The following is an 18,966-nucleotide window of genomic DNA, read 5'->3' as shown; positions in this document are numbered from 1 at the left end:
ATAGTGTTCACGAATAGGGAAGAATAGCGTCACTTGATTGACTTTAGATCTGGATTTAAGACTAGATGGAAAATTAGGGATATGGCCTTAGGATTCTAGGTAACGAAAAGGGAACGGTAAAATGTGAACATGATATACTCGTCGTCGCTTCACTTCTTCGTGTTAACCATTGCCCTACATAATATATCCGGATATTTGTCTTCACCACATGATCTCCCTTAACCTCGCCTTCTCATCATCGTCCCCAAAGATGACATCAATGCCCTTCCTTGCCAAACCCAATATTTCCTCTCGCTGTAGTCTAAAGTGCTCCTGTATAAGCCTCCATTCATTCGACAGCGGACTTCCAAAAACTCCCACATCATCAGTCTAATCAGAATCTAGTCAGCCCAGTCCAATACACAAGCAGTCTTCCAATTCACACGTCAACTTACACAAGGCACAACAACCGGTCCATCAACCCGCCACCACTCCCCGAAATGATGCGCCTCGAAACTTCCAACAATCATCTTAGCGTGAACATTACAGCTAAGACACAGCTCCAGCCCAATCCCCGGCAGCGCCGCTATCTGCCTCTTGACCTCCTCCGGCACGTGGATTACGTGGCCTAGCCGGTCCGGCATCCAGCTCATTATCGTTCTCAGCTCGTTTAAACTGGCACTAGCTTCCGCCTCCGCGAAATGGATCGTTACTTTTAGTCCCGCGGCCTGTGCCTCTTTTATCGCGGGCGTGAATAGCGCTACATTCCCCTTCGTAGGGTCGCCGCAGAGGTCAATTCCTACGACGCCTTGGCCCCGGAATTGCTTCGCGAGAGAGATGACTTCGTACGCTTCAGCGAGGGTGTTGCGCCGGTCGATGGACAGGATAAGACGCGCGTGGAGCGTCTGCGTCTGCGCTTCTTCCTGCGTGATCGCCTGCAGCACTGCCGCTACATAGCCCGCCTTATCCAGGCCCGCGGCCGTCATCGCGCGCGGTGTCGTCCTTAGCTCAAGGTACGCCACTCCGTCAGCGGCGAAGTCGCGCACAACGGATTTGGTAGAGTGCACGAGGGATGGGGCGTCATCAATTAGGTTGTAGATGTAAGAGGAGAAGAGGGGGAAGAAGCTAGGGAGATGGCCTCAGCTCTTATTATTATCCCGGGCCAACATGTCATCCTTCATTAGGGCAGGATGCTTCTTACGTTGTGAGATCGTAGTCGTGTCTACCTAGCGGCATCACGACTAGAGGGTCTTCTAGGTCGGTTCCCCCAATTGCTTTTTTTACTTCCCAGATCTCGTGCAGACATTGCCGGCTTATACTGCCTGTTAAGTGGGCATGGAGCTATTGTTTATAGAAGGGATGTTAATGTAGTAATTACGTGTATTTAAGTGTCGACATAATTTACCTCAATCTTGGGCATGGACTTAAAGTCCAAGTTCAGTTCTCGTTCCATGATTCTGGTTAGGACAGTTTCTTGAGGTGTTGAATTGATGTTCATCATACTCGGTCTATCAAATTCTTTAATTAAAGCGTGCTGCTAAGGCCTCTCGCTTCTCACAGGAGATCTAGCTACCTAGGTACCTAAGTTAGTTAGTAGAGAAGACTTATAGTTAAAACGTCTGTCTGTAGAATATAATAGATTATTATCTATGTAATCAAGGATAACTATATTATTTACACTCAATCAACTCCATAATATTATTCATTAGTTATTCGTATTATCTTCAATGTTCTTTTACTGAAAAGATAAATCTAAATCTAAATGGATCGTAAAATTGAATAAACCTCGGTAAATGATATCGTAGTTAGGTATCCTACATTTGAACCTACATAACTAGCACACAATAACTTATCAATAACAGGTAATGTCCGATGCCACACAGTGTCTAGCAAACTGTCTCCTTGAGGCTTGTCAGATTCCTACCGAGTAACCCTTCTAGAAGTTCTATCTGCATAGGTTCTGCATAGGTTCTGCATAGGTATTAGATCCTTCCGATCCATCACGATATGTACGTTTCCGTAGTAAGCGATCCGTTCAACGGCCTTATTAAAAGCAAGGCCGGAGTTCGTCGAGATGCGTAAATGTTTGACGAATTAGTGTCACTATCAACTAAATCTTGTTCAGTCTTTGCCTCGGGCGTTTTTCCTCCTCTTGTTGCTCAAATAAGCACTGCATATTTAGACATTTGTACGTGATCGGAACAAATAACCGAGTTAATCCTAGTCCTCCTATACTAAGCATCTTGGAATATCTTCGGTTTTTTTTTTTTGTGTTGGTGAGAAACTGGTACATAGTACCTAGACTGAGTTACAATGAGGGTTAGGAAGCTGGGGTGAAGAGGGTCCATTATCGGACCCGACGTCTTTGAGTCCAGCTACTATATAGTACCTTGCATAGGCGAGGATCGAGAATATCTCATTAACGAGACCGTTGAGGCTAACGCAGCTAGGGCATTGACCAGGGACGATTCTAGTAGTATTATCCGTATTGAAGGACCGTAATGAGCATGTATATGATTTCTTGTTCCCGTAGCAGCGGAGACTTTTCGCAGCTAAGCTCTTTGGGTAAGGATACTGTATCTTATTAATCGTGTTGTAGTAGATCTAGTGTAGGTATACAGCATGGAACATGGAGCATGGGTCCTAGTATAGTTATATGATAACTAACGAAAGCATACAATACCTGGTTTACATTAGTCTTGAGGTCTTAGGGTCACTAGACAATTACATATTCTTGACCGTCGTACGGGAGAAAACTACAACTGATCTGTAAGAATCATTCGACAGGTATATTAAACGATGGTTGGCTCTTGGCTCGTCTGCTGTGCCGCGAGTGTAGAATTGGACGCGAGGAGACTAATTTAATAAGTCGGGGAACGATGCTCTCATCTGGAAAACCGAACCCATACCGGTTTTTTCTCCTTATCTAACTCTACTATGCTAGGTTAGCGAAGTTGTAAGCATAAAGAGAAATATAAGACGTATGATGTTATGTAAATGTAATAAAAATAAACTGGACTTAAACTGTTGGATTGGTGAAAACGCGAGCATGGTAAGCATTGGTATAAGATCTATTCGGGAGACGCAATCCAAATCTCCCCAGACCAGGTTTCTAAATCATTCTTCTTTCTAAGATGCATAAGATGCATATATATTATCCGATGATGCATGCATACGTCCTAGATGAGTTGTTCAAGTGATAGAAAATGTAGTTAAACAGAAAAAAGGCTTCAATTTAGAAGCGATAATAAAACATGGGAGAATTAAAATATGGTCGGCCTATTAAATAAAAATACATATCATAAGTACATATCATAAATGTCGGCTTTTACATACATTAGGTAGGTACATAAACTGACTGTTACCGCAAGCGAAAAAGGTAAAAGGGTAAAAAAAAGTATCAAAGTACCGAAGCCCGAGCGCTTACTTACACACACACATGCGGCGTAATTACTTGTCGTAGCGAATAGAATCCCTTATTAGTCAGTCTTATCATTCCCCCTTTTAGCTAATTGCAGCGCGGCCTGGGACTTCACTGGCAGATTGATACTACAAATTATTTCAGTAATTCTAAAGATATAGTATAGATCGACTAAAGAAATAACACATTTACTTTCACGTAAAATAACCAAATATGTACTTATTTATTTAATTTATATTAAAACTAATATTATATTTTAATAAAAATATAATTTTATTTAATTATATTTTAAAATTATTTAAAATAATATGTATTTATTTTAAAATTATTATAACTTTTTAAAATAATAATAAATAAATAAAATAAATAAATATATTATTTATTTAATTAAAGTTAATAACTTTTATAAAACTTACTATAATTACATTATTAATTAAAACCTTATTTTATTGTATAAAGTTTAAAATTAATATTATCGATTTAACTTTTTTAACTTTAAATTAATCAAATTCTTTTATTAAATCTTTAATTCCCGACTTAAAAAAAACTTCGAAATAAACTTCGAGAAAAGTTTCGAGAAAAAAAAAGCTATTATTTTAATATGATTTAAAATTATTTTTTAAATTATATAAGAATATTAATAAAGTTTTTTGTAATATTATATATTAATAAAAATTTATTATATTTATATTTAAAAATATAAAAATAAAAGATAAAAGTGGTTAATATAATAAAAAAAACTTTTTTTATTATTATTAATATATTTATAACCGGTTGGGGGTTAAAAATTACCGTGATAATAATGAACGTTAACGATTTTTAAGTAAATGTAAATGTTTTTATAAAACTACGATATCGTATAATAAAAGGTTAAATGTTTGGTTTATTATTATTAAAAACGCCTTTTATAATTACAATTTAAATGTTAAGGCTATTAACATTAAATATTAACAATTTTAAAAGGAACGATATAATTTTAAAATAACTATTTTAAAATTATTAAAGATAGGTTTTTTAATTAGTAACCAAATTACCTATTACTTATTAGGTAATAATTTAAAATTTAACAATTTAAAGCTTTATATAAAATTAAGATTTAAAATTAACTTTAACAACCTTTTCAATTTAAATATTAATAACGATAAATTATATATAAGGATTTATATTTAAAATATTATAATTATATTTTACAATATTTAAAATATTAAATAATAATTTTAATAATAAATATAAAAGGAGTTTATAAATATTTAATTATTAATAAAAAAACTATAACGATATAAAAAGACTTATAATATTAACTATAAAATCGATATAAATTTAATAATTAAAAGGGTAATTTGTTTATTTTAAACTTTTAAATGATATATTAATATATAATAATATAACTTTAAAATTTTATTATTTAATAATATGTATAAAATAATATTAATAATTTTACTTAATAATTTTATTTTATACTTTATATTAATTTATATATAATATAAATTAATTAATTTAATATGTTATTATTAAATATTATTGGTATTACTTTATTATATACTAATTTTTATATTGTTTTTAACCTTGTTTTAAACAAGGTTAAAGTTAATTTTACATGGCAATTAAGGTATTTAAATAGGTTACAAATATAGTACAAGATTTAGGAACTTATTATAATATTAAATAATTTTTTAAAGGTGTTTAAAAAGGTTGTAAACCTAACATTTATATTGTTATTATAACAATTATATGTATGGTATATTATAAAAAATATTACCTATTATATTATTAAAAAATGGATTTAATTAATAGTAATAATAAATGATTTATTGTTTAAAATTAACAAAAAATATACTATTAATAATAAAATAACCTTAAACAATAATTAACTTAACTTAAATTTTTCTTTATATAAAAAGTTTATTAGTAACGAAGATAACGAAAGTAATAAAAGTAATAAAAACTTTAAAAAGGTTAAAAATAACTTAAAAACCGACGAAAATATCGGTAATATTAAGGTTAAAACCTTTTTTTTACAACTTTAATAAAAGGCTTTTAATATAAAAAAATGGCTTAATATTTAAAAAAAATTTATAAAAGCTTAAAAAGCTATTATTTACGTAAATATAAAAAAAATATTTTAAATTATGTAAATTTTATTAAAAAAGAAATTTTAACGTTAAATATGTAAATGATATTTTTTTTTTTTTAATATTAAAAAATTTTACAATATTTTTAATAAAGTTAACTAATTATAAAGTTTATACGTTAAAATAAAGTTTTTTATTAACCTATTAATTCCTAAATTAAAAAAGTAATAAAACGTATAAACTTACTTTTTAATTATTTTTATAAATTTTATATTTTTTTTTTTAAAATATTTATATTTTTTAAAACCTTTTTTTATTAATTAATTTTTTGTATAACGTTTATTAATTATTTAATTTAATATTATTTATTTTGGCGTAATTAATATTGTTAATTTATTATATTATAAATACATAATTACAAAATTATTATTATTAATTAATTTAAAGTAATATATAAATACTTAAAACGTTATATTTAATATTAATATTGTAACCTTAAAATTTTATATACCTTAATATATAATATTTATGTAAACTATAAGACTATTTACAAATTAAGTTTTAAAATAGCTAAATTTCAAAACTTTTTTAAATATCGTAAAGTAAAGATATTTTGTAATATTTTATATTACATATCTTTTAAAACTTTAAAACAAATGTAAAAACAATATAAATTAACATATAAAGATTATATAGTTTGGCGTAATAACGGTACCTTTTAATTAATTTGTAAAGGTTTATTTATAAAATAATAAAATTTACCTTATAAATATATATTTTTTAACTTATTATATATTAATAAAAATTGTTAAAATTTAATTAAGTTTTAAGTTTTTAAAATAATTAATATTGGTTGTTATTAATAGTTTTATTTAAATAAAGCTTTAAATTTAACCGAAGAGAAGGTAAAGAATTTAAAAATTTAAAACTTTAAATTATTTTAAAGTTATAAACGATAAAAGGTATATTTTAAAAACTTACCTTTTAAAACGTTATAATAAAATTTAAATAAAATTGTTTATATTAACTTTAAAAAATATAAATTTAATATAACCTTAAGGTTTTATAATTAATTTTTAAGGTAAGTTAATTATAATAGCTGTTAAATATTGTTATATGATAAAGTTTTAGTTTTGAGTGTAAAATTTACCTAACGCCGGTAAAAACGTAAAATAAAGGCTAACTAATAAAGGATTATTATTACCAATTTAATTACGTTAATTTAAAATTAATAAAATTAATTAAATACGATAAGTTAATAAATAATAACTTTGGTAATATAACCGTTTTAATAATAGTAATATATATAATAATATATAATACTTTTATTGTTAGTTTTAACGTTAGTAAAGTTTAGTATTATATTTAACCTTTATAACTTATAAGGTTTATAAGGTTATTAATAATAATCTTCGAAGCTTTTTTAATAATTTTAACAACTTGTAATTTAATAATAACAAATATTTATTATACTTTTTTAACGGTTTACAAAACAGTAAAATTAATGGCAAAATTAATATAATTAATTAAATTAATAATTTTGGCTTTTGTATTATCTTAATTAATTATATAAACTTTTAAATATATTAGATTTAATTATAAAAAATTAATATTTTTTATTTATTTTTATTTATTTTTATTTATTTTTATTTATTTAAATATAAGTAATAAATTTAATTAAATAAAATACGATTAAGTAAAATTATATTTTTATTAAGGTGCAATGTTAATCTTAATACAAATTAGGTAAATGGGTGCATATCTGGCTATCTTACGTGAAAGTGGATATGCTGTTTTTTTAATCGATTTATACTGTGTCTTTAGAGTTATTGAAATTATTTAAACTGTCCGTACCATGCATTTCTGAATCTTACATACCTACACTCACTACATTGCTCGGTATTTTGTGGTTGCACGTTGCTTATCACATCGAACACTACCTACGTATATATATATATAAATATATATTTATGCTAGAATGGTTTTTCCCTCCTTTGCAATCACTGTTATTACCGTCTAGTGAGACCAAGACAACAGAAGGTCGTAGTGGACATTAGGTACTATTACCTATTCAGCAGTATGTAAATATTGATGTAAATGAAAGGAGACATTGTACATGGTCTTTCCACTATGTACATAGGTTAAGGTACATATGCTATGTGGGTAATCTACTTTAAATATCAATGTTTGTTCGGGCGGTGCGATCTGCATTAGTTTGTACATAGAACGGTACATAAACGGGTACGCAAATGAATGCTACTTAATGTACCTAACCATGCCAAATATACATATGCATACCCTGGAATAGGCGGGAGAATAGCAAGAATGACAAGGAGGAATTAGAATTGCAGTACCAGCATACATACAAATAAGTACACCTAGGTCCCCATATATTTTGATGCATGTACATGCGCTATCTCCGGGTACTTAGACTTAACTTAGGTAGCTTACCTTACCTTCATTACCTCCTGTTCCTGCTCCTACTCCTACAGCCTACAGCCTACAGCACTTGTTACTCCTTCCAGATTGCTAGACGCTGCCTTCCTTCTAGTCTTTTCCTGTCTTGCCTTGATTATTATAATTTTTTTTCTCGATCTCCAAATCTGAAGGCCAGTGTCTTTTTTTTTTTTTACTATCTTACAACTTACGCAACTAAATCCATTTGACTTGACTTCCTTTTAGCACGCTGAAATCCTGTCCTCTCCACACTTTTCTCATTCTTTCGCCCTGACAATTAAGTCAATCTCTTCTACTACATCTCCGAGTGTGGCCTAGCCGGAGCTTTATTTTATTTTGATTTTTAACCCTTTTAATACTGGTCAGAGCATTTCGACAAGGACCCCCCTGGAGCTTGTCTTCCCTCCTCACCCTTACCCCGAGTTGATTTCCAACCTCACACCTTTTCTCTCTTTTTTACCCCCTTCGGTGTCCTCTACGCTATTCGCGATCTCCAAATCAACTCTATCCACACCGCTTGACGACACCCGTCGTCCATCACCGTCCATCAAATTCTCTCGCTGCTCCTTGGTCCTCTCTCCTTGACACACATCCATTGCCGGCCGCTATGGACTCGCAACGTCCGAACGATGTGTCGCCCGAGGCCATGCAGGCGCGCATTCAGCAGGCGCGACGCGAGGCTGAGAACTTGAAGGATAGGATCAAGCGAAAGAAGGATGAATTAGCCGATACTACTCGTGAGTTATTCTTGTCCATCAATTGACAATCATCTCCAGCTTTGCAAACGCGTTGCAATAAATTTGATGCGCATCATTCTAACACTTATGTCCGTCGTTTTTAGTCCGCGCCGTGGCACAGCAATCTCACGAAGCAATTCCCCGAAATCAATTAATGAAGACAAAGAGGACACTAAAGGGACACTTGGCGAAGATATACGCCATGCACTGGTCGACCGACCGAAGACATCTAGTATCAGCTTCACAAGATGGCAAGTTAATCATTTGGGATGCGTATACGACGAACAAAGTCCACGCCATCCCCTTACGGTCATCATGGGTTATGACCTGCGCTTACGCACCGAGCGGCAATTACGTTGCCTGCGGTGGTCTCGATAACATCTGCTCCATCTATAATCTCAACCAGAACCGAGATGGACCGACACGCGTAGCTCGTGAGCTATCTGGTCATGCTGGTTATCTATCTTGCTGCCGATTCATTAACGACCGGAGCATCCTTACTTCGTCTGGTGACATGACTTGCATGAAGTGGGATATCGAGACCGGAACAAAGGTTATGGAATTTGCCGACCATCTAGGCGATGTCATGAGCATTAGTCTAAACCCTACGAATCAAAACACTTTCATATCCGGCGCTTGCGACGCATTCGCGAAGCTATGGGATATCCGTGCCGGCAAGGCCGTGCAGACATTCGCTGGTCACGAGTCTGATATCAATGCCATCCAATTCTTCCCAGATGGCCATTCATTTGTAACAGGATCCGACGACGCGACGTGCAGACTGTTTGATATTCGAGCAGATAGGGAACTCAATCTCTACGGGGTAAGTGGCTGAGGCGAGATAACTCTGACCTAACGAATGCTAATATTATAATAGTCTGAATCCATTCTATGTGGTATCACGTCTGTCGCCACTTCTGTTTCTGGTCGCCTACTGTTCGCTGGATATGATGACTTCGAATGCAAGGTATATATTTATCTATTCCACTACAATTAAGCTATATTGGCTAACGGTTTTTAGGTATGGGATGTCACCAGAGGAGAGAAGGTCGGATCTCTCGTAGGTCACGAGAACCGTGTCAGCTGTCTGGGCGTTAGCAACGACGGTATCAGCCTGTGCACCGGCTCTTGGGACTCTGTGGTAAGTTTTTGTCACCTGCATTTTGAGCGGGCTCGGAATACGCTAACACTCAACAGCTCAAAATCTGGGCATACTAGATGGAGATCTATGTCGAGATGAAGCATTGTTACGTGGATTACTCGCGTAGCTGTCGCTCTCCCTTTTTAAGACGAATATTTTGAACTAATTTCAACCTGTCATGCATGACGAATCGTTCAGGTTCGATGCTATCAGGACGAAGTCACGACAGCCTTTTCCAGCAACTATTTTCCTTACTGGCCTGTGTTGTACTCGATTCCCACCGGACTACTGTTCGCCGCTGCCGACCGAGGGGCCAAGGGAGTGTATAGTTCCCGGCCCTGTTCACTTTTAGATACCTCCATAATATCATATTTCTCTACCCAATTCGCATATGTCAGCTAGTCTGCTAATATACCGCCTCGGACTTGATTGGTAATAATTTACAACGCTCGGTTCGACCTCTATTCTTCGAAGCTAGGCACCGGACACCTCGATTTACAAGACGAAGATGCGGTATGGTGATTGGGCTTCTTCTTGAACCTTTGGGCTTTGCTTCCCTTATGATTCAGTTCGAAAATTTCGGCGACTCGATACACGGATACAGTCTTCTCCCCCTTTATGGAGGCATGTTGATATGAAAAAAAGGCTTTCACCCGGAAACAAAAACAATTCTTGCGCGTCTACTTGATTCCTGTTTATTGCCTTTTCCCGCCCCTGATATCACTATAGTAGATGGAGGGGAGGTATTGATTGGTATTTTTTTCTTCTGTGGATAAAAGGAAAAATCACTTGAGTGTGGTGACCTATTTACTAAGTCCAGTGGAAGGGGGAGGATGTGCAGTGTTTGGGTTTTTCGTGGTGGCTGGTCATCTTGCGGGTGTTTCTTAGAGGTCGTCTCTTATCGGCGTATCCTTCCTCAGTACCAGGGAAATCGAGTCGGCTAGGTGCAGCTGAATGAAGTAGGGGCAAGATGAACACATTCGCATCCGGCATTGTACCGGCTCTTCCCTTACTGTCTGTACCATAGTCATGTCATACTGAACGCTGAAATCATCCAAACTAATTTGGTGTCCAAAGTTATCATGCTATCCTATTACTTGGTGATATGTTTCTTCGGATAGCTCCTTCACGCAACTGGATACCGGATTGGTCCTAAGGTAGATGTTATATCAGGTAAACAATTTATAGTATATGTGTCGATAGTGATTAGAGGTTATGGTCTAATGAGACTCTGCTTGTTTAAGGGCCATCTAATATTACGTAGATACAGCCCATGTCTCTATCAACTAGGAGCTTATACGTTACTCGTCTGCGCTGATTGGCAGTCGTCTTAATGCCGCCGATATTCAGAGAGGGTTTGCAATTTAATAAAATGACTGTTATGGCTCGTCATTTGGGCATTTGGTCGCGCTTGTTATCTCCGAGTCGAGCACTATTACCTCGTATATTTTGTAGGTTATTTTCCGAAACAGATGTTAACTGGTGACGACATAACTGACAGAGAGGTGATGTAGTTAGAAGGGTGTCCTTTATCTTAAAACTACGTCACTTAGGTATCGTCATCTATCATTATGTATTTGCAAGGTTGAGCTTTAAGACTCCTGTGGCTAGTCCTAGGTGTATATGAATCCGGGGTGTGATCTGGGGTATAGGGAAAATAGATACTGATAACACAATACGCTTGTCACCAGCTTGTCTCTTACATCCTCTAGGAACTAATGTCTTTTTTTCTGTCAGTACGATTTATGACTTATTTGCTCTAAACGCTTTCTTAGTGATTTATGACCGACATATAGGAGCCTAGCAAAGCCTTGTACCTAATAAGAGAGGATGATAGGCCAAGCAGCATACCTGATGCTGCCTTGGCCTCATAGATGACACTGCCGGAACCTTGGTCCGCTGAGATGCCTAAAATAAAGAGCTCTTATATTGATTGGTGATTTTGTCTCGGCTACTTTAGGTAGGTTCGTAGCTCATTGTGCTCCAGCATGGTTGTATAAGTACTTGCCCCTCGCCCGTATCCTAAGCAATACAGTATACTAAAGGGAGACGTTCGTAATTATGAGATAATCTAGATCGCTTATGTCCTCAAGTGCCGGCGAGAAATAGGTATACACTGCACTGATATCTACAAATCAAGACTATAGAAATACTTACGAAATACCATCTTGAAAACAGTACAAAGGTTCCTCGTGGAACAACAAAGTTATATCCACGCCTTATAGATCCACCTCGTGACAAGCGGGAAATCCACCATACTGAGAATTAGATATAAATTATTGGAAAGCAATAGGTTTATATCAAATGCCATACTATATTAGGAACTTATAGATGAACTAGAGCTTTATTAAGGTAACAAGCATACACACCTCGGTTACGCAGTCGAACGTCGTGGCACGTCGTCCATATATTTACCTAGTTAGTCGAAATATTTAACATGTCTATATCCACGTTGAGTTCAATTCTAGGGACATACGAGTTACCTGATGATATGTACCTCCTGGAATACCAACCAACTTCAGACGAACCTTCTGGCCAATAAAAATTCAGTTAAGGACCGGCACTTATTACTACGTGAGGAAGGCCCCTCTACATTCGAACCAGTGGGAAGTTTTACACCGTAAATAGGATTGCCCTGTCGCTAATTATCATTTTAAGAGAAATAGCGATATCGCGTCGTGGCTACAGCTACACCTGTGGTAAGAAATAGTAATTTATAACAAATATATATATGCCTATATTAGTCTGCTGGGGTCGGCTTAGAACCTTGACCGGACCACCAAGACGCTAGTAAGTTGAGATATTCAACATACCAATGGACAAAGAGGGTCTCGAACCTTCTCCAGACTCCAATCCGCACATAGAGCCATAGATTCAGATCTCGGTTATCTATTAGCAAGATCTGCGGATGACAGAAGCTCCTCAAGGCAGCCCCAACTTAGCATAGTACGACGTCGTAAATGTCGTGCATGACGCATTGTCCTGTTAAGATGAACAGTTGTCCTCGGCGTGGACGGTAGTGAGTTAACTATAAAGGTCGTACTGCTAGTTTTGGACAAGCTATAAGACGGCGTCGGCATAGCCGACATGAACAAGATTGGAGTTATTTTTAGGCAAGGCAGCCCCCTTTTCCACTTATACCCCGGTTCCATTTTGCTATCGCCCCTGAACTAGTAACTTAGTCTTTGTCAACTAACCTAATGCCTCCCATCTAACAGATATCGAAGTTCTAGAAATATTCCGTCAACAATGAGTTTATCGGACTTTAGAACAATGGCAATGAAATCGGAGCCTTGAATATGATCCTCCTCACCTTATTCGCTTAGATATCAGATGATAGGTAGAACATGCCGTTAGGGGTTCACTTTCGTAGTATTTCATAACTTTGTAACAAATTTTCAACTTTTCTCATTAGGCTATTTGCACTTTGGTACTACGTTGGATATTTGCGTCTTGCCATACAGGAAATGGTGTTCCTTACTCTGCGCTTTATGTAATAACCGTTCTCTCGATATTTTCTCGGATTAGAAGATTAGATGGTTCATCGCTTGCAAGTCGCAACGGACGTTTTATTATTAGAACGGATCGAACTTAGAATAGCGTCCCTTCGCGGACAATAACAATATGACGTAGATGGCTGGCATTCCCCAGCTCGTTTTTGCATTTACATAGGTACCTAACACTAGACACAATACTGTTGGAAGGTCCATCAAAAGTAAATACGAACTATTGCTCTTCGGATCAACACCCATATCGTCATCATTATCTCGCATCACGTAGCAACTTTCTTATTCTCCGCACCATGTTTGATTAGCAAACCGTATAATGTAGTATTCATCATATCAAACAATGCTATATGTTATAAGCAAGGGAATATTTAGTAGGTAGAACTATTGGTATGGTGTTAGAGACAAGGTAGTTTGCAAGAAAAAAAAAGAAAAAGAAAAAAAAAAACCTGACAATGTATCGATGGTTCCAACTAACCCCATGTTCCCTTTTTTTCCACGTTTTAATCCTTGTCTAAGCATCGTATTGACACCACGCAACGCCGCATCCCAATCCGGCGGACGTGTATACGTGTACGGCTCGGCGGTGCAATTGTCCTCTTCATTTCGCCACGCCTTCCTTCCACATGTTCGTAGTAATAATGGGAACGATTAGTAGGTATATAATCGGTCGTTTAATCGTTATTGAGCATATTCAATACTCAAGTAACTAAATATCTACCTTGGCAGTTGGTATAAGACATATTGCGAAAAAAAAAAAAAAAGATGAACTAGACCATTCGACGCTAGTTAGTTAGTTATAAACAAAGTTGCATGGTTAGTGGAACCTAAAAACATAGCCATACATATTCTCTAACATAGCGTGCTGCTCGATTACATAGAGGCTAGACCTAATAGGCTTTATTTTGTGGCGTCTGAAACATTCTGACGCATGCCGCAGTCCTTCCTCCGTAACTCCTTTCTTTTGGTTCTTCCTATTCTTCCTTCCTATTAGTCGATTTTAGGCATTGTTCCAGAAGCATTCCTTTTTTTTAGTCCTTGCATTCCATGCAAGACCTTAACTTTAACAACCCTGCCAACCCTGCCAACCTTGCCAACGTTACTAACCCTCGCTCATCCCTTCTTTTAGAAAAGTTGGATCGTTGCGGTGTACATCAGCCTATCCTGTCCTATTTTCTTCTTTCCTCCCACCAAAACCCTACGACATCCACACCATCCACATCCCTCCCCCAGGACAGGCTTCCTTGTCTATTTGAATCTTCCTTGTCTTACCTCGTGGTCTCGCCCATACCGACCAAGACCTATCACATATATCAATCCTCCCACCCCCTCCTCTCGTCTTTTACTCGCCCATCATGACCTCTACATCCGCAAACGTAAACAATAATCCTACTCCTGCCCAGGAAGAATTTCAAGATTTCCTCGAAAAGAACACCGATCACGGCTCACGTGTACACCCTGAAGATCGTGACGACGCTCGGAGAGAGGGCGAGAATTCTGACGAAGACGAAGACGAAGAAGACCGTTATCGCAACGCACAGATAGAAGCTGCCATGCGCGCCCCTAGTTTAACAGGCGATGTAAAGCTGCCACCGGCAAGCTTCAATTCGGGCCATAGTACTGGTGTGAAGGGCGTCATTGCCGATGCCCGTGCCTATGAACAAGCCCGTCAGAACAAGTGGCGAAGCAGAGTTCGTGCTGCTCGCCAATCAGTATTTGGAAAGGGAGAAGGGGCTCGTTCCACTGGCTCACATAGCGGTGACAGCGAAGATGATGAAGACGAGGATAGCTTTCTACAACAATGGCGGGAGACGCGGAGACAGGAGCTCGAGAAGGAGGCTACAAATGGCATTCGCACCCGAAGAACAAGCCCAAGCCTGAGAATGTTCGGTCGCTTTGATAGTGTCGACGCACTAGGATACTTGGATGCTATCGAGAGGGTGGGAAGAGATACTGTTGTGGTAGTATTCGTTTACGATCACGAGGTTAGCCATTTCCTCCCTACAGCTACTTATACGAGTGTGTACTAATCAAGATAAACAGTGTCAAGTATCAGGTCTCATTGAGTCAGCACTACGATCACTAGTCACTTCTCATCCCGAAATACATTTTGTCAAGGTCCACTACGAAGACATAGAATTTGACAATGCCGCCGTACCCACAGTCCTTGCATACCGGAACCAAGGCGACCTGTTTGCCAACCTGACGGGCATTATCGACATGATCCCTGACGATGAGGACTTTGATAGTGACTCGTTAAAGAGGATTTTCAAGAAGCATAGCATCATATAAGGCTTCGTGGGTCAACTCCTGAAAGCATACGCTGGCGTTGCTACTTCACTTATGAGAGCGCGATCTCTAGTCAGTGTTCGACCTACTCGAACCAATATATGGCACGTTAGAGAGGATAATACGATAGGGTTACCGTTCGTCAATATGAATGTTGCATTACTTCGCGACACATTCATGAACGAGTTAAATTTGGTGGCCCCCGAATCTTCTACATCTGGATGCATCACAACTCCATTTAGCCATCGGCCCGTCCGGCTAGTTACGCCGAGCTAGTTCTACAGGACAACGGTCGGCTCGCACTTATAAGGATTTGCGAAGCGTTTAGTAATGGGTTCTATGGGCGACGAGAATGACGGTGCTAGGAACGATGATAATGATGGGGTAGACGAAGGGCACACGAGTGAATTTGCGATATCCCATTGAGATTACTAAAGCTCAGGAGTACGGGAGAGGTACGGACGGTATAGATTCGATCTAAAGCTACATATTAGATATATATTGGACCTCGAGATCAAAGTTATGGTAGGCGAGGAAAATGCCTTGAGGACTTTAGCTGTTATGTCATAACTTAATAATACCAACTTGATCATATCACACCCATATTATCTTCGTAAGCTATATTCAGATGTGATGTTGTATTCCTAATCCCATTCTGTGCTATGCTGTAATAGGCTATGGGTTGGGCCGGTATATCTATTATCAATAGTGTATTAACGGTACACCAGCCTTGCGTCGAGATTATGGCCGGTGGGCTGGGTCTAGGGTATAAGTTCGCTCGTCGTGATAGGTTTGATTTGCGTGACCCATGTACATACCTATTAGATAAACTTGGTGATCCAAAAAGGTGAGCTATTCGTTTTCTAAGGATCCAATTTAACATGTACCTAATAGTTGCGTCTTAATGCTCGATACCCGATATACAGGCATATGTAAGAATGGAGACTGAATCAAGGCTGAATTAGTGGATTAATTTCTATGCTATGACTTACATGTAGATACCTAAACTTACATGTACCTTAGACAAGGTAGATAAAACATAGTACGTACCTACCATAGCGGGAAATTATGGTGGGGTGGAACTATTATATGCGTGTTAAACCATTGTCCCACCCCTTAAAACATAATTCTCATTAACCCCCACCACGCGTATTATCCCTAAAGAATTCATTATTATTAAAAATATTATTATAAGAATTAAATTATTATCCTACTTATTTAAACTGTTTATTATTATATAAAAAAATATTATTACGTAATTTTTTACTATTATTATAAAAACTTATGTTATATTATTATAATTATTAAATAATTTATTTAAAATTACCAACCATTATATTTTTAAATATAATTATATTATTAATAATTATTATATTTATAATAATTATTAATAAAATATAACTATTATATAACTTATTTAAAATTATTAACTATTATATTTTTAAATATAATTATATTATTAATAAATATTATATTTATAATAATTATTAATAAAATATAACCGTTATATAATTTATTTAAAATTATTAACCATTATATTTTCAAATATAATTATATTTTTAATAATTATTATATTTATAATAATTATTAATTATTTAATAATTAAATATTTTAATTAAACATTTATTATATTTCCGTTTTTATTAATTATTTTATATAATAAATTAAGTATATTTTTAATAATATTATTAAAAAACTCTTTTAAAATTACTTATTAATATATTTCTAATTTATTGTAAATATAATAATCATTTAATTTATTATCGTTACTTATTTAATTTTTATTACATATTTAATTATCCATCTAATTCTATAATATAATTATTAAATTTATATTTAAACTTATTAAAAATAATTTACGTTTTTAATAATTTAACTTAATTATTTTATCAAACCATTTATATATAATATAATTAATAATATCTAATATTTTATTTATTAAAATAATAATTAAAAAATTATTTTAAAACCATTAATTAATTAAATATATAACATATTTAATAAAAATTTATAGTAAAATAATTTTACTTTTATTTAATTAAAAAATATAAAAACCTTACCTTTTATTAATAAAAAAATACTATAATATTTAACCATGGCTTTTCTTTATAAACATATCTTATTTATTAATATTATTACAATTATACTATTAAATCTAACATTTATTTACCTTATTTATATAAATAAAAATAAAATTTATAAAAAAAATATTTATAATCTATTAATCAATATTTGGCCATTTATTTAAAAATTTACAAATATATATAATATAATTATTACATATTTTATATAATAATATAAATTTACTTATTTTTTTAAATATTTTCCAATTATTTTTTTATATTGTTTAAATAATAAATTTATTAAATTAATCCTATATTTTATTAAAAAAAAACTACAATTTTTTAAAAATTACTACTAAAAACTTAAACTATTTTTAAATTTTTAAAATTATTTTGGTTTTAATTATATAAATAATATATTAAAACGTAAGATTTATATTTATAAATATTATATTATAAATAATTTCTATCCTTAAATAATCGGCATAAATATTATAAATTTCTTAAAATATATAATTTAAACAATTAGCAATCTTCTTTTTTAACCAATTTATAATAAAACATAATATTTAAATTACTATTTATTAGTTATATTTAAGATTTATATCGTAACCTTTTAACCTTATATTAAAAACGTTTAAAAATTTATAATTTATTATTATATTAATATTATATTATAAGGCCAATATTTAAAAATTATTAACGTAATTTATATTTTATATTATTTAATAAACAATTTTATTAAACGTTTAATTAATATTATTTTTAATATTATTATTATTATATTATTAAAAAAAAAATAAAAAAAAAACCTTAAATAAATAAGGCTTATTTATTTGTATATATAATAAAAATAAATATTTTCTATTAAATATATATTTAAATCTTTAAAAGTTAAAATGTATAATTTTAATAATATATTTAAATATCTATTAATTTATTTATTATATAATCTATATTATATAGTATTGTAATTATATTTATAAAGGTATAATATAGAATATATGATTAAATCTTCATATATATTTTATACCAATTATTTTAATAATAATAATAATAAGAAATAATTATAATATTTAATAATTTTAAATTAAAAAATATTAAAATACTTATATATTTAAATTTTTAATAATTTAATTTATAATAAATTAATATATAAGATATACCTCCTATTAAATATAATTAAAATAAATATATTTTATTTTAATATTTAAAAAATATAATATTATAACCTTTTAAATTAAAATAAGTTATTATTTTTTTATAATTTCTTATTTAATATATCTATATTTTATATAAAA

At 33.5% G+C, this 18,966-nt stretch overlaps 3 protein-coding genes across 3 annotated transcripts; 2 read left to right on the top strand and 1 right to left on the bottom strand.

The window, feature by feature from the left end:
- Positions 1-201: 201 nt before the first annotated feature.
- On the bottom strand, positions 202-1,432 carry GL218_09308 (Adenosine deaminase-like protein A; the record flags this gene model as incomplete). The annotated part of the gene is made up of 4 exons (XM_033586142.1): positions 202-369; positions 435-1,104; positions 1,181-1,320; positions 1,385-1,432. The coding sequence occupies 4 exons, from the start codon at positions 1,430-1,432 to the stop codon at positions 202-204; spliced, it is 1,026 nt and encodes a 341-aa protein (XP_033439736.1).
- A 7,104-nt stretch (positions 1,433-8,536) lies between these two features.
- On the top strand, positions 8,537-9,884 carry GL218_09307 (Guanine nucleotide-binding protein subunit beta; the record flags this gene model as incomplete). The annotated part of the gene is made up of 5 exons (XM_033586141.1): positions 8,537-8,666; positions 8,771-9,489; positions 9,544-9,633; positions 9,688-9,807; positions 9,864-9,884. 5 exons carry the CDS (start codon positions 8,537-8,539, stop codon positions 9,882-9,884), a joined length of 1,080 nt encoding a protein of 359 aa, XP_033439744.1.
- Positions 9,885-14,668: 4,784 nt separating this feature from the next.
- On the top strand, positions 14,669-15,605 carry GL218_09306 (Phosducin-like protein; the record flags this gene model as incomplete). The annotated part of the gene is made up of 2 exons (XM_033586140.1): positions 14,669-15,298; positions 15,357-15,605. The coding sequence occupies 2 exons, from the start codon at positions 14,669-14,671 to the stop codon at positions 15,603-15,605; spliced, it is 879 nt and encodes a 292-aa protein (XP_033439743.1).
- Between the last annotated feature and the right edge of the window lie 3,361 nt (positions 15,606-18,966).

The sequence above is a fragment of the Daldinia childiae genome, assembly GCF_008694065.1.
Source record: "Daldinia childiae strain JS-1345 chromosome Unknown Scaffold18, whole genome shotgun sequence".
NCBI classification, from domain to species: Eukaryota; Fungi; Ascomycota; class Sordariomycetes; order Xylariales; family Hypoxylaceae; genus Daldinia; species Daldinia childiae.
This window is presented reverse-complemented; position numbering and strand designations above follow the sequence as displayed.